We start from the raw sequence: 15208 nt of genomic DNA, 5'->3' as shown, positions 1-15208 counted from the left end.
GACACTTTTCTACTCAAGTTAATAATACAGCCTATTATATGTTCTCTTACCATGAAATCTCTATCCGCTGCCTCTGTATTAGAATTGCTAGTATCTCTCTGTATTAGAATTGCTGTTTTATATCTTAGAACTGTATATGTCAGGACTGCTACCTTTTAATTAGAAATCCCTGTATTAGGTATGTTTTCCAGGTATATTTTCTGTATGAACCCTGTATGACCCCAACCCACCTGAACCTTGCCCTACTACCACCCTATACCCATTCAAGGACACACGGACAATAGAGGGATTAGCTGGAACAACTTTATTCAAATAAATTGCCATCCTCTACGTAGCCCACCCTTCCATGGCCTGGGGGAAAACACCTGCCGGGCGGACTTCCACCCCACGGAAATCGCCAGGAACTGCCCCACCTCTGCACCCATCTCGACTGATTGCCCCTCCCGCCAAACAAAAGGGAACACCATCAGCGACAGGAGAAGAGCAATTGACATCCCGCCATCTGAAAGAAAAAGTCATCTCCTCACCCAGCTAATCCGATCGCCGCCCATCCTCCTTGTCCTTCCCCTCCCTCCCAGTCCAGGGATTTTCACGCAGGGACAGGAGGGCATAAAAAGGGGCTTCACCATTTCCCGGGGTTCCTTCCTTCTTTCCAGAGGCAGGGACCCTACAGCTGTAGCTTTGCATTCTGCAATAAAGGGATCGGTTTGTTTTTCCTGACAGCATCGTGTGGTCTCTGTCATTTTCCCGGCGGAGCTGAACTTAGTGCAAATTTTGGAGCTTCCGACCCGCGCCTGTCCTTCTTAAAAGGCAACGCATTTTGGGGTACGTTTTTTCATAACAATATGGCGAGCCAGCCAGGAGACTCCGTTTAGCCGTACTCTTGGGGCGCCGTGGTTGGGGAGCCCAAGCGCACCCAGCCATTTGCAGGGGGGATCCCCATCCCCGACTGTCCCTGGAGTTCTGGCCTAACTGGGATCCTTGGCGGGACCACACAGGGAAAACAAACAGGATCCAGACGGCCGTGGGGTTTGATTTTCCAAGATTTTCTTCTCCTGTTGTCGCGAGGTGATCAAGCTTCAGGAAAAGAAGGCAGCGCGCTGCGAAGTGAGTATCAATAGGGAATAATTGGCTGTTTGGGGTGGGGAACTGTCACAGCAATCAAACTCTTTCCTATTTTCACAACCAAAAAGCCCAAAGCCCGTCGGAGGCTGCCCAGGCTGAGGGTTTTGCGGTTGCCTTTTCTCCCCAAGGCTTGATATCCTTCGGAGTCTGCCCAGATAGAGAGCCTTGGGTAACTTTACCTTCTCTCGCCTGAAACTCAAAGGTCCATCGCTGCCCAGAGAGAGAGTTTCAAGGCATCCTCTAACTATCCCGGGTGAAGACGCCCCTCTGCCATGGCGACCCTTGTTGGGTATGACCCATGACCAGGGAATGCAAGTGCGCCCGTTCCTTTCCTACTTTGTATTCCTCAGTTCCGATCTGACATTGCGTAGGCAAGCGTTCAGTAGGACCTGAGTCTAGAGTGTAAAAGGCAGGGAGATTGCTGTGGCACCATTGAAACGCGTCGTTTCCAGGCCTTTGACCATTTTGGTTGCCCTCCTCTGGACACGTTCCAGCTTGTCAGTATCCTTCTTGAACTGTGGGGCCCAGAACTGGACACAGTACTCCAGGTGAGGTCTGACCAGAGCAGAATACAGTGGTACTATTACTTCCCTAGATCTAGATGCTATACTCCTATTGATGCAGCCCAGTATTGCATTGGCTTTTTGAGCTGCTGCATCACACTGCTGACTCATGTCAAGTTTGTGGTCTACCAAGACTCCTAGATCCTTTTCACATGTACTGCTCTCAAGCCAGGTGTCTCCCTGTGGAACTCGCTTCCGCAGGAGACAGGGCCGGCCTCCGACTTAGACGGTTTTAAAAGAGGATTGGACAGATTCCCTGGGGAGGAGGAGAGAACCACCGATGGCTTACGTTCTTATGGAAACTGGGTGGAAGCAAAGGGAGAGTATCTCTGGAGGAAAAGTGGTCTTGATGGAGACTGCAAGTGCTTTTGGGTTTCCGCTACCCTGAATCCGCGTATGTTCCTTATATTTGCGATCTGCTTCCCTGCCCAAGTGAGGCCTGTGTCTATGTGCTTGCGGTGTTTCCCATGCATTTGCGCGCCTTACGAGTGTGTGCTGCGTCTGTGCATACGTCCCCACATGTGTGTCTGTTTGGGTACATCTTTGGGCTGGGTGCAGGTGGCACATCCTGTATCTCTGGGGGGTCTTTATTTACCTGGACGGACACCCGCAGTTGGCACCAGCCCAGAGCCCGGGTTGCCCTCCCTACCCAACGCAGGCCCTGCTGCAATGCCCTGCCGTTTGCCTGCGTCTCCTTGTGAGGTGGGGGCCTGCCTGGTCACTTAAGCAGGAATGAATTAGGATTGCAATGTTCCTTTTGCGGCCTGGCTCCACCTGGAGAGATGCTAGCTAACCTCCCCTTCTCTCTCGGCCCCATCCCTATCGGGGAGAGAAAGCCTGTTCGGTGGTGGCTCCCATGTTGTGGAATTCCCGACCAAGGGAAGCTAGACTGGCTCCCTCTTGGTTATCATTCCTTTTCTGACCGTTGGGCCACCTCCCTCGCTCTCTCCCACGCCCACCTTTGTCTCCTTCACCCTCTTGGGCACCCATTCACTCTCTGCTCCTTCTCCTCATTCACGCCTTGTGTCGGTGCCCTCCGTGCTCTGGCACACTTACCCGTGATGCGCACACTCTCCCGTGACTCGCTGCTTCCTCTGTGGTTGGGGCGACTTGCCATCATCTCTGCTTCCCTTTTCTTGTAAATCTGTCCCGTAAGCAAGCGAGCAATCTCTGTTTCGGAGAATGTGGCCGCGGAGGGGAAAATGAAAGGACCTTTCCCCAAAACAACACAGCTCGGGAGGGTGTGTGTGTGGGGGGATGTTTCACCCACAGCCCCATCATTGATACAGGGGGAAATTTCTAAATCCTGCTTGCTGTGCGAGCATCGATCCGCTTGATCTTCTGCCCCATGGCAGCTGGCGGAGGGGGGCACTTTCCCCATTTTGTGCCATGCCCTTTGGGGCCAACCCGGCGGTACCCTTTCTGCCCCACTGGGTTCCGGGCAGCCGCCCCCGGAACCCTTGTCCCCGCGCCTTCCGGGAGGCGTGGGAGTGTTGGAGATCCCCTGCGCATCATGTTCGACGCACCGTGTGGGGGCCGCTGACGCGCATGCCTGGGGGAGGAGGATCACCTCATCTCCTCACCCAGAACTCTGTGCGCGTGGCGGGATGGGTGGGTGCTGAGTGCGAGAGAGGTTGTGGGAGTGTGTCGGGCGATGGAGCTGTGATGTGACAGGGTGTGCGTGTGTAGGAGCAAAAGAGAGCAACCACACACGTCTTTTGTGTTGTGCGGCCTGCTTTTGTTATTTTAGATTTCTAGCATCAAATAGGTGTCTTTTGTGTTTGCTGGGTTTGGCCACACCTTCTCCTTTGGGCTGTGTATCGACAGCTGCTTGCACAGGAAATGGTTTGCGAGACCCCGTGTGTGTTTGTGTGTGTGTGTGTGTGTGTGTGTGTGTGTTGGGCTGCATTTCCTGTCCCTCCTCCCCCTACTTCCTCCACTCACGTGAGCTGCCTCACTTCCTCCCTGGGTGGACGGTCCCCAAGTAACATCCCTGTCGATTTTTCCCATAATGCAACGTGGGCTTTTAAAGCGAGGAATGGTTTGGCCGGCGGCGCGGGGGGGGGATGTAATGCTTCTCTGAATTTGCAGCTGCCTTGGCCTCCTTGCCGGGAGAAATCTTCAGCCTAGTAGCTGCCATTAACACCCACAGATGCGCAAGCCCTGGAGCGGCGAGGGGTGTGTGCGTGTTGGCGCCCTGGCCAGACTGGGTGGGAACTGGACACTTCTGCTGTCCGCAGGGGGGCGGGCGTAGTAGCTGGAGGCTGGGTGAGTCCCGAGACGGGTCAGCCTCGCCCTCCTACGCCAGCTGTGCTGCCAGGACTTGCCCCCATCGCTTCCTCTTGGCTCGCTCACAGTTGCGTCACGGCTCGGCCCCGAAATCCCCGCAGCAGCAGCAGCGTGGAGATTGCGAGGGTGGGCAGTAGCAGGGACAGAGAGGAGCATGCTCGTTTGTGTGCAAATTGGCGGGGCGCATGGATGTAGCTGGGCGTGGGGAGATGTGGGGCAGTGTGTCACAATAGCGTGAGCAAGGGAACGAGTGTGTGGTTGGCATCACCGGCTGGCCACACCAGAATACAAGCATGCAGACGCACAAAAGTTTTTGTGCGGCCCGGGGGCATGGGGAGATCGTGTAGAAAGCTCCCGGGTGTTTGGGCACACATGGAGATTGCGTGCGTGCTAACAACATGGGCTGCACATGTTTGGAAACGGGCGTGTGTAAGCCACATGTGGGGGGGTCACAGGTTTCTGAACACGCACAAACACGTCATTTGGCCCTGTGTGTGTGTGTGTGCAGATTTGCATGCCTGTCGAATCCTTGCCTTGTTCGTTTTATTTTATTTAGGAATGCATGTTCCACATTCTCTGCTGCCTGAAAAAAAGAGAAAAAGGCATGTCTTAACACAGGCATCCCCAAACTTCGGCCCTCCAGATGTTTTGGACTACAATTCCCATCTTCCCCGACCACTGGTCCTGTTAGTTAGGGGTCATGGGAGTTGTAGTCCAAAACATCTGGAGGGCCGCAGTTTGGGGATGCCTGTCTTAACAGCATTATGACACCACAGAGAGAGAGAGAGAGCGCCCCAAAACAATCTACGCAACCGAAAACACAAATAAACTAGAAGCGGCCCCAAAGTCATCCTAACACAAGCTAACAGAACTGGAATTTGGAATTGTCAACAAACAGAGCCCGCCGGGATTCCTTTCCCGTTGCAGCCACTTTTTCACCTTGGGGGTGGTCAGCCAGTCGAGATGGTGAAGCCAAGTGTGCCCTGGGTGACAAAGCGGCCCAGAACCTGGTTCTCTGTATTGGAAGGTGTGTATGCCTGGCCTTGCAGACTGTTGCAGTTCAACCTGAGGGGGGGAGCAGAAAGGCGCATGTTGGGGGCTGGGGGGGGCTGGTGCACCGTGCCGCAGTTGAGGGCGAGAAAACGCAGCGCGTATGTCTTGCGATACGGATCTCGCAAGAGTGTGAGCGTGCAAGGAGTGTGGAAGTAGTCCGTCTGCGAACTCTCGAGGCAGGTAGCACAGGTTCCCCAATTCGGTATTCGGAATGGCTCTGCAAAGTGAGTGTGTGGCTTGTGTGTGCAGGGCGAGCGAAGGGCTTTAGACCCCCGTGCCTCTTCAGGGAGGATTTCAACTTTTCAGGAGCTGTTATGTCGCCCCAAACCGGTTTCAAGTCCATATCATGATATCGGTTTCGTAATTTGGACCTGGCGATATATTGCCAATCACGATGTGTGTGTGTGCGTGTGCTGTGCAAAAATCACAATGTGGGAAGACCTGTGAAGCTGGCCAATGCCTCTCAACATGGCTCCATCCTTCAGACATCGCGATATATCGGTATATCACAATGTTTAGCCGGTGATACAGTGCAATGTTGAAAACCAGATATTGCCCAGGCAAACAAGCGTTTTGCACTGGGGTTACGTTCCTGACCCCATGACGGTGGAGAGCCTTTCCCCAGCCACTTCCAGGTCATGGCGGTGATATGCGCATGCGTGGCCGTGCATTAATTGGATGTGCGTAAATCGGCCGTTGGCTGTAGACCGCGGTGCACCTAGGGCATAATTTCAGCATGGAGCGCATCCTGGGTGATGCAAACACACTCCGCAGGTGTTGTAACTTTCCCTGAGCTTACCTATGTCAGAACAGCCTGTTTCGCGCATATTATTATGGTAGTATGCGCCCTCTCCACGTCCAATTTGTCGTACATGCCTCCGGAGGTTTTGTGCCATGTCCCCAGCAGCTTCGTTGCCGTGATGTGCCTATGTGTTCAGCCCAAGCGTTGGGCAGCCTTGGCATGTGCCATGCTCTACCGCTGGCGTGCGTGCTTTGTGCAGTTGGCGCATTCGGAACAGAGGCTCGACTTTCTCTCACGCCCTCTATGGCAGGGAGACCAATATTCCTGGGACGCCTCCTCTCCGCCCCCCCTTCACCACATTTCACAAGGCAGGAGTATGCACAGGAGGTCTTACGACATGCTCACCCCCCCCCGGCCTTACTTGCTCCAACGCAGCCGCCGCCGCTGCCCTGCCCCGCCCTGAGCCAAACTTAGCTCTCGGCTCTTCCAGAAATAGCCGTGGTCTTTGGCTCCAGGGTTGCTATTTGGTCTGGACGTAAATTCAGGCCCCGGCTCTCCTATCCAGAGTTAAAGGTTGGGAGGAGGGCCCTGCTAATTCCCCCCCACACCCAGGTTGTGTGTGTGTGTGTGTGTGTGTGTGTGTGTGTTTGGGGGTTTCCTAAGTGCAGCCATGTTTGGGGCAGTCAAACCCCCAGCTCCCTCTCCCACCACCCCTCCAGTAGCCGTGGGTGGACTCACGAGACACTGTCTGGCTCACGCCCACGGTAGGCGGAACACACCGGTGCTGCTGGCGGGGGGGGGGTGCGGCAGCTGGTGTGTTTGGCCCAGGCTTATGGCAGGACGTAGACCCAGACATGCTTTGGGGGGGGGGCAGAAAAGACTGTGTGAGCCGTGAGTCACCGGCGGTGACTAGAGAGCCCCTTCTTCCTTTCCTTTCCCTTCACCATCCTGGGGCAGCGTGGGAAAAAGTTGCCTCCAGTTTTTTGTTGCCGCCAAACCCCAAACTTGCAAACTCCCCCCCACCCCCCTCTTTGCAATGGTTGAGGCAGGTTATTTTGGGATGGGGGGGGGAGAGAAGGAATAAATCCAGGCAATGCCTCACAAGCCTTATGCATAAAGGCTGGTTGATGCTGGGGCCTTGTTCCAGCTGCCACCCTCGCCCACCAGTGCAGGGAAGCAGCAGTAGAATCATAGAGATGGGAGGGACCCTGAGGGTCATCCGGTCCAATGCAATGCAGGGGTGTGCATGTGCAGAGTGCTTTTCCCTTGACACTCAGTCACTAGGACTCGCATTCAGCAATGGGGCTTTTCAGGAGAATGCCGTGAGCTGCTAAGAAAATGATCGCAGAGTCTCTGTGCGCGCTGAGCTGAGCCAGAAAATGTCACCCCACTGACAGGTCTTTTGGTTGCAACCCAGATTTCCTGGCGTGTGTTGTTAAAGGCCTGACAAGGATGGAGCAGAAATTTTGTTGGAGCAGAAATTGGACAGCATCACACACACACACACACACACACACACACACACACACACACTGGCCTTACTCTCTCACCTACCAAGCAGAAGCAAAATTTGAGGTTTTTTTTTTTAAAACTTGGGGCAACTCGCATGGCGGGTGGTGTGAATTTCAGTTTTTAAAATTTTAACCGCTCATCCTGCCAGTGCTTCCGGGAGGGAGGGAGAAATGAAATGGCCCAATATAATTTTCACACACGTACACACATTTCCAAAGGTGGAGAGAGAGATATAGAAGCGTACGACAACCTTGCAATGTAGGCCAGTGTGATTATCTCCCATTTTGTGGGCTGCTGCTTTGTGCGCACATCCGTGCGCGTGTATGTGTTGCAGAGGAGCATGAATGGCGGTCTTTTTCGTATCTGAAGAAGTGCGCATGCACACGAAAGCCCATACCAAGAACAAACTTAGTTGGTCTCTAAGGTGCTACTGGACAATATACAGTATTTCAGTTTGCATGCCACATTTCCTCACGGGGAGGCTGGGGGGGAGGGAAATGTCACAGGTAGGTGAAGCCATGGTTGGGGCAACAGGGGGTTTGGCTTTTACCTTTGCAAAGTGCACTACATTGTAGATACGCGCAAAGATCGGAGGTTTCTGCAAACACACGCGCACCCTTCTTTGCCCAGACAAACAAGAGGCAATATCTGTTGGAAGCGGCCCAGAGTGCCTGGGGCAGCCCGGTCAGATGGGTGGGGTACAAAAAACTAATCTTTGTTATTGTTGGGGCTGATGGGAGTTGTAGTCCAAGCCAAGGTGGGCACAACATTGTGAAAAGCTAGTCTAACCGGCAGTGGATCTCTGGGGCTTTTAACCGTGAAACCTTTGCCGGCCCCTGCTTGGAATTGGTAGAGATATGAACCCGCTCTGCCCCAGTGCGTGCAAATCGCCCGAAATCATTTCGATAGCCGTGTTGAAAACCAGAGCGCATGACCTCTGCATACAGATCATGCCTCGCAATGAGAAGACCACCCCTCTCATTCCTGCATTTTGAAACCACGAGGGAAACACTAGTTATATATAGCAATTTAATAACACAACTATCAAGTTGTGCATATGTTTTGCGCATCAGTGCATATGTGTTTTGTGGCGCCTTATAGGCTAACACATTTGCTATGGCGCAAGTTTCTGCTGGCTACAGAGTGCATAAGAAGTGTTGCCCTGAGTGTGTTGAGTGTGCTAGGAACTGGGAGAGCAGGGTTCAAAAACCACACTCAGGCACGTGAAGTCCACTGGGGGATGAGCTTGGGCCAGGCACTAGCTCTCAACCTAAAAAAAAGAAGAAGGGAAAGAAAGGACCTCTGACAGTTAAAGTCCAGTTGCAGACGTCTTTGGGGTTGCGCCGCTCATCTCGCTTTACAAGCCGAGGGAGCCGGCATTTGTCCACTGTTAGGGCAAAATTCTGGGTGCGAGAATGCTCAGCCACCCAGCTCATCAGGCAAGGGCCTGTGGTCGTTGCGGAGTATAAAAGGAAGGAGTCCAGCCATGATCCGGAGCAAACAGCAAGGTTTATTACTGCGCAGCAGGTTCAATGCCAGACTGAACACCGTGAACAGGGCTGCAAGAACTTTTAAAACTTCCCACCACCATCCCATAATGCACATAGAAAGCATCATACATACATCACTTGTGACAGGGTAAAACGTCAGAAAAGGGGAAGGGGCAAGGGGCATTAGCATACAGGTAAAGAGGAGGTAAGCAGGATTAGCATAAGATGTCCCAGGACATTGTTAAGCAAGTACCAGTAAGTATCTGGGAAGGGATCCTTGAGTACCTGGTGGGGAAAAACAATGGGTCCAGGTGTGAGTATTGCCTCTGGCTTCGGAGGGTTGGGAATGGCAGGAGATGGTACCTGAATGGATTATGGATATGCAGAGGAGCACCACCCTGGCTACCTGACCTCTCGCTTAAAGGATTATGGCTGTTCCCTGCATCCCTGAGAGCCCTTGGCCAGAGTAGAAAAAGGGGGTTTCATTTAGAAATAAAGATACACTGTATTCATTCATAAAGAAATATGGTTACATAGAGTCTCAGGCAACAGAGAAGGGGTAGGAAAGGGAGCCTTTATTACTCAGGGCTTGATCTTGAGGGGGTTCGTGTTGGTGCGATACTAGAGTGGTGTTGTAGGATCAAATGGGGTCCCCTTGAGGGCATTAGTGCCAATCTTGATTCCCAAATGAAGCCTCGTTTGGGTGCCCCCCCCCTATGAAATTCCCTAACATCCACGAACAGTTTTTCATGGTCATGTGGCCGGCATGACTAAGCCGCTTCTGGCGCAATGAAACACCGCGATGAAAACCAGAGCAGCGCACGGAAACACCGTTTACCATCCCGCCGCAGCGGTAGCTATTTATCTACTTGCATTTTGATGTGCTTTCGAACTGCTAGGTTGGCAGGAGCTAGGGACCGAGCAACGGGAACTCACCCTGTTGGGGGGATTTGAACCGCTGATCTTCTGATCGGCAAGCCCAAGAGGCTCAGTGGTTTAGACCACAGCACCACCCGCGTCCTACCTCATAGGGTTGTTGTTGGGATTAAAAGATGAGAAGGTGAACCGCATCTGCCACGCTGGGCTCCTTGGAAGAGGAGGAGGAAGGATATGAATGCAGCAAATAATAGTGAAGTCAGGGGGAAATAAAATGCAGACTAGCACAATGATAGGGACCCAGGTGGCGCTGTGGGTTAAACCACAGAGTCTAGGGCTTGCCAATCAGAAGGTCGGCAGTTTGAATCCCTGCAACGGGGTGAGCTCCCGTTGCTCGGTCCCAGCTCCTGCCAACCTAGCAGTTCGAAAGCACATCAAAGTGCAAGTAGATAAATAGGGACCGCTCCGGCGGGAGGGTAAACAGTGTTTCCATGCACTGCTCTGGTTTGCCAGAAGCAGCTTTGTCATGCTGGCCCGGAAGCTGTCTGCGGACAAACACCGGCTCCCTCGGCCTATAGAGTGAGATGAGCGCCGCAACCCCAGAGTCGGACACGACTAGACCTGATGGTCAGGGGCCCCCTTACCTTTACCTTTTAGCACAATGATAATGACGTACTTGACAACAAGGGTTGTCAGGCACAATTTTATGCCAATAATAATAATGATGGTGGTGGTGGTGGTGATGTCGCCTCTTAAGGTCCTGCTGGTTTTGCTGGTTTTAGCTGTTTTTGCTAAAAAGCAACATCAGGCTATTAGGGAGTCATAAGGAATTACAGCAACACGAGACAAAAGACCTGGCAGATTTAGATAATGGTAAAAAGGTCTTCCCGACCCCAACTGCCCCCCACAAGCTGCCCCTGCCCGGCAAAAGCGCCTCTGCTTTGCAGCCTCCTCGAAAGACTAACTAACCCAAGCCATTCTCTCTTTTTCTATCTCTATGATTTCCAGACCTCATTAGGAGACGGAGGTGAAAGATGATTGGCGGCCAGGCGAAGGACTTCGAGTGATTGGCTGTCTTCGAGGAGAGAAAGAGAGAGAAAGAGAGAGAAAGAGAGAGAGAGAGAGCCACTCAGAGCTTCTCCGGCACAGTAGGTGTGTGCAGGGTGTGATTTCCATCAGAAGGGGTGGGTGTGGTAGGGCAAGGGATAACCCTGGGGCTGGCAGGAGCAGAGGCCCCGCCTCCCTTCCCCACATGAAGGAATTCCATTGGAGGGAGGGCAAAGGAGGCCCTGTGTGGATTGGATGAGAGGAACACGTGGCTCTGTTAACTCTTTCTTTCCTGCTGCTTAACGCTATATCCACAGAGATGGGCGGAAAAGGGAATGAGTTTCTGCTACTAAATTAATTGCATCCAGCCCCCTAATAAGGCAGAACCGAGGAAATTGATATAAAATCACCACAACATGTGTTTGGGTTTAATTATACAAAATTTTTGTTCACGTTCGTTTGAATGTTTTTTTGCATACACCTTTTGATGTTTTCAGCAATAAAAGAAACAGAGAAATGCATTGTGTTCGCAATAAATAGCTAAGTTACAGACCTTTGTATAATTTGAATTAGTGATTTCCTGTTCAGGCCATGTTCATATTGATTTAATCTGAAATGGAGATTATTCACCCGAACGACTTAACACCAAGATTTGGGGTGAATTTAATTGCACATTTGAGGAACAAACATCAAGGCTTCCAACATTGTTGTTTATCCCAGGCATCCCCAAACTACGGCCCTCCAAATGTTTTGGCCTACAACTCCCATGATCCCTAGCTAAGAGGACCAGTGGTCAGGGATGATGGGAATTGTAGTCCAAAACATCTGGAGGGCTAAAGTTTGGGGATGCCTGGTTTATCCTGGGCTTACTCCAGATCATCTTTTCCCCAAGCCTGGTGCCTTCCAGGTGCTGTTGGACTACAACTCCCCTCAGCCACCACAGCCAGTGATCTGGGATGATGGGAGTTGTAGTCCAGGAGCATCGGGAGGCTCCCGCATTGCTTGCCCTCCCTGGGAATCTAGACCCAAGGTGGGCAACTGAAGCAAACATATTTTTGAATTCCAAGTAATTTGTGCTCTCTCTCTTTTCTCCCCCCCCCCAGCATTTTATGTGGCTGTGACTGGAGAAGGGGAATAAACCAGAGGAAACTGCAGCAAGCCGCGGCAGGGTGGTGGCACCCGTCGCTCAGATCGGGGGGGTGGAGGGTGGGGTACAAAGGCGGATCCCCCACAGCGGGAGAGGTAAAAAAATAATAATTACTTGGGGAAATTAATAATGTGCTCATTTGTTGTTGTTGGGGTGGAATAGCAAAGCGGAGAGGGGGGGGCCGTGAACGTTGTTGGGATGGGGGCTGCAAGATATCTATTGGCAACTGTCGCAAAAGTGGCAACGCACCTTTTGGCAACTGTTGCAAAAGTGTTATCTCTCAGCAGCAGCAGCAACAACTAATTATCTGGGTGTATGAATATGGAAAGAATGTTCTAAAGAAAGTTCTAAAAGTTGTAAACTTTCCATAAAGTTCTAATATGGAAAGAAAGTTAATAAATGAAGTGTTGTGAGGTGGGGGGGGGCACGCATAGGAGGCTGCCTATTGGTTGGGGTGGGGCAGTCATTTGAAAGGGAAGTTGCTAGACGGGAAAGGAGGGCTGGGAGAAATTGTATTGCCAGAAACCCTGGAGAGCTGCTGCTGCTGCCAGCCAGTGCTAGCAGTACTGAGCTAGATAGATGCCAATGGTCTGATTTGACACAAGCTAGCGTCCTGTGTTCCTATGAGGAGCAGCTGGCAGATTGGATGGGAGCGGGCCTTGGACGGGGAGAACGGGATTGCTGGACAAGAGGCCAGGGAGCTGGAATAAGCTCCATATTGTGTTTATTTGGGGGTGGGGTGGGGGTGAGATTGTGGGAGGAGCCAGAAGCTGGAAGGGGTGGGCCTTAGAAGAAGGGTGATGGGTTGGTCAGAGGGGAGGAGGAGGAGGAGGAGGAGGAGGAGGAGGAGGAGGAATTGGCCTCCATGAAGGTGGGAAGGAGCTCCCTGCTTGGCACATGAACCCCACTTCTCCCCCTATCACAGGCTGGATGCATCGCACAGTGGAGCAGTTGGGGGGCCGTGCTGGACGGGACCCCTTTTCTCTCGGCAACCTGGGCTGCAGCGGCAACGGCTGGAGCTCCTGCCATTCCCGCCCATGGCTCCAGGGCGGCAGGTGAGTGTCTTACGGCTGGGGGGGGGCAGGAGCGGCTGGGAGTCGTAGTCCGGAGGGGCGGCGCTGGCTGGGGCAGATGGGAGTTGTAGTCCAGGAAGCTCTCCAGGTTGACGAAAGCTGTTCCACACCAGCCTTGCGTGTGTGTGTATGTGTGTGTGTGTGTGTACACACAAATATATATAAAATTCATGTGTGCACACCTGCGAAGCAAACACACAGCTGTGCAAAGAATCGTGGGCGATGAATTGCATTCGCCTCCCTGAGCGCCCTTCATAAAACCGCACCCGTTGCAGGCAGGGAAGACAAAAAACTGACGTTGCTTTGATGAATGCTCTGAGAGAGATTTTGTCTCTCCCTCTCTCCTCCACCCCCCTCACTTCAGCCCCCTGTGTTTTGGCTTCCACAGCTTCCTCTGCAAAGCAGGAAGGAAAGGGGCCCTGTGTCTGACTCCCCCACCCCAGCCTTTGAATAGTTTAGATGCTCCACCTGCCCTATGGAACTCCCTGCTTGTTGACACCAGGGAGACTCCGTCCCTGTGCTCTTTGTGGCATCTGCTGAAAATACGTCCCAGGTGTTTAGGAGGCGGGCACGAATTTAATTTAGTTGATGGCTGTTTTTCCGTTTTTGAGCGCTCTTTGACTTCTTTTGCTGGTCATTTTATTGATCTGTTCTCTCCGTGAACCGCTTTACAACTAGGTAGTGTGGCAATTTCATGAAAGAAGTAAATAATGCCACTCAAGGAGACTTTGGCTCCCAGGCCTGTCCTTAGAGCTGCAGTACAGCCCCATGGTGCGTTCAATGAACTACGAATCAGGGAGCCTATAAGCATGTGCAGAGTGCCGTCCCCCCGCCCCACTCCTGTTCCGAAGAGTAGCTGCAGCTGGCCTTGATCCAAGTAGCTCAGTAGTGCCTACACTGGCTGGCAGCAGCGGCACTTCAGGAATGGGGGGGGGGAAAATAGTGGTGTGATTGACTTCTGACAAGCACACGGACTACGAACAAGACTGAGTGTATGGGGGGGGCTCATTTCACTGCACACAGGTGGTGTAGTGACAATAAAGATTTGTTTATTTATTTTTAGGAAGGGGACATGCCCAGCCCTCCCAGGATATGCCATGGGAGGGTGGTGGAATTGAAGCCGGGCCCTTCTGCATGGAAAGCAGCTGTTCTCCCGCTCAGCCACTACACCAGCCCTTGTCCCCTTACTTGATTTAGCTGTGATTCTAGCATTGCGGGGGTAGGACTAATGACCAATTCGTCTTGCTTGTTTCCCATACTCTGTGTATTAGTATAGAGACAACTGAGACCATGGAGTTTTTTCAGCAGAGGTTGGATGGCCAACTGTCATGGATGCTTTATCACTAGTATACCCCCCCCTAATACCCATAGATCTCAAGGCGGTTCACAACATAAGTTGAGATTCCTGCATTACATGGGGTTGGAATAGATGACCCTTGGGGTCCCTTCCAACTCCAACATTCTGACATTTCTCTCCCCTCCTGCCTCTGCCCAGGTGCTCTGCCAGCGTCGGCCAGCCTCAGCTGCCCCCGCACCTGCCGCCCAACCATGGCTCTAACATGGGGCAACACAACAAGGGCTACTTCCCCCCGGGGTAAGTGTTCCCAGAGGGCATTTTGGGCATTTTGACAACATCAGCAGCTACGGGAGAGATTGTGGTGGCGCATCCTTCCAGCTCCCAGCCCCCAATCCTGTATATTGTGGTGGTGGGGGAGAGGTTGAATGAGGGGGTCCAGACCCTGAGCACCGTACTGTCCGGACACGGGGGCTCAGGCTAGCTTGAAGCCATTTCCTTTATTCCTCGAGAGTCTTGGTTGCTGGTGATGGGCTGCTGTAAACTTCACTTCCATCACATGGCACCAAGAAGTCAGTTTTCCCAGAACACCCCTCTCTAAAACCCCGCCCCTAGGACTGGGGTCCCAACCTGCTGGTCTCTGGACGTTTTGGAGTACAGTCGCACCTTGGTTCTCGAGCACCTTGGTACTCGGACCTTTTGGCTCCCAGTCGCCGAAAACCCAGAAGTAAGTGTTCCGGTTTTCGGACGTTTTTCAGAAGCCGAACGTCCGACGCCGCTTCCGATTGAGTGCAGCCAATCGGAAGCCACGCCTCGGGAGTCGAACGGTTTCGGGAGTCGAACGGACTCCCCGAATGGATTGAGTTCGGCAACCAAGGTTCCACTGTATTGTTTAGGGAAGTTTTTAATGTTTGATAATAATAATAATATAACAATAATAATTTATTATTTATACCCCGCCCATCTGGTTGGGTCTCCCCAGCCACTCTGGGCGGCT

General features: G+C 52.5%; 1 protein-coding gene across 8 annotated transcripts in view; it reads left to right on the top strand.

Moving 5' to 3' along the window:
• The window catches only part of KDM6B (lysine demethylase 6B), a 98462-nt gene that overhangs the window by 36694 nt on the left and 46560 nt on the right, over positions 1-15208 (top strand). For 7 of the 8 annotated variants that reach the window (XM_060281901.1, XM_060281900.1, XM_060281894.1 and 4 more), the window contains 4 exons: positions 10659-10802; positions 11801-11939; positions 12770-12899; positions 14413-14511. In XM_060281901.1, the coding sequence (XP_060137884.1) occupies positions 12775-12899; positions 14413-14511 (224 nt within the window). In that variant the 5' untranslated portion in view covers positions 10659-10802; positions 11801-11939; positions 12770-12774. Of the gene's footprint in view, positions 1-4749; positions 5005-10658; positions 10803-11800; positions 11940-12769; positions 12900-14412; positions 14512-15208 lie in introns of those variants that run through there. The other variant, XM_060281899.1, reaches the window with a different exon arrangement.

Source organism: Zootoca vivipara, chromosome 13, assembly GCF_963506605.1.
Source record: "Zootoca vivipara chromosome 13, rZooViv1.1, whole genome shotgun sequence".
NCBI classification, from domain to species: Eukaryota; Metazoa; Chordata; class Lepidosauria; order Squamata; family Lacertidae; genus Zootoca; species Zootoca vivipara.
This window is presented reverse-complemented; position numbering and strand designations above follow the sequence as displayed.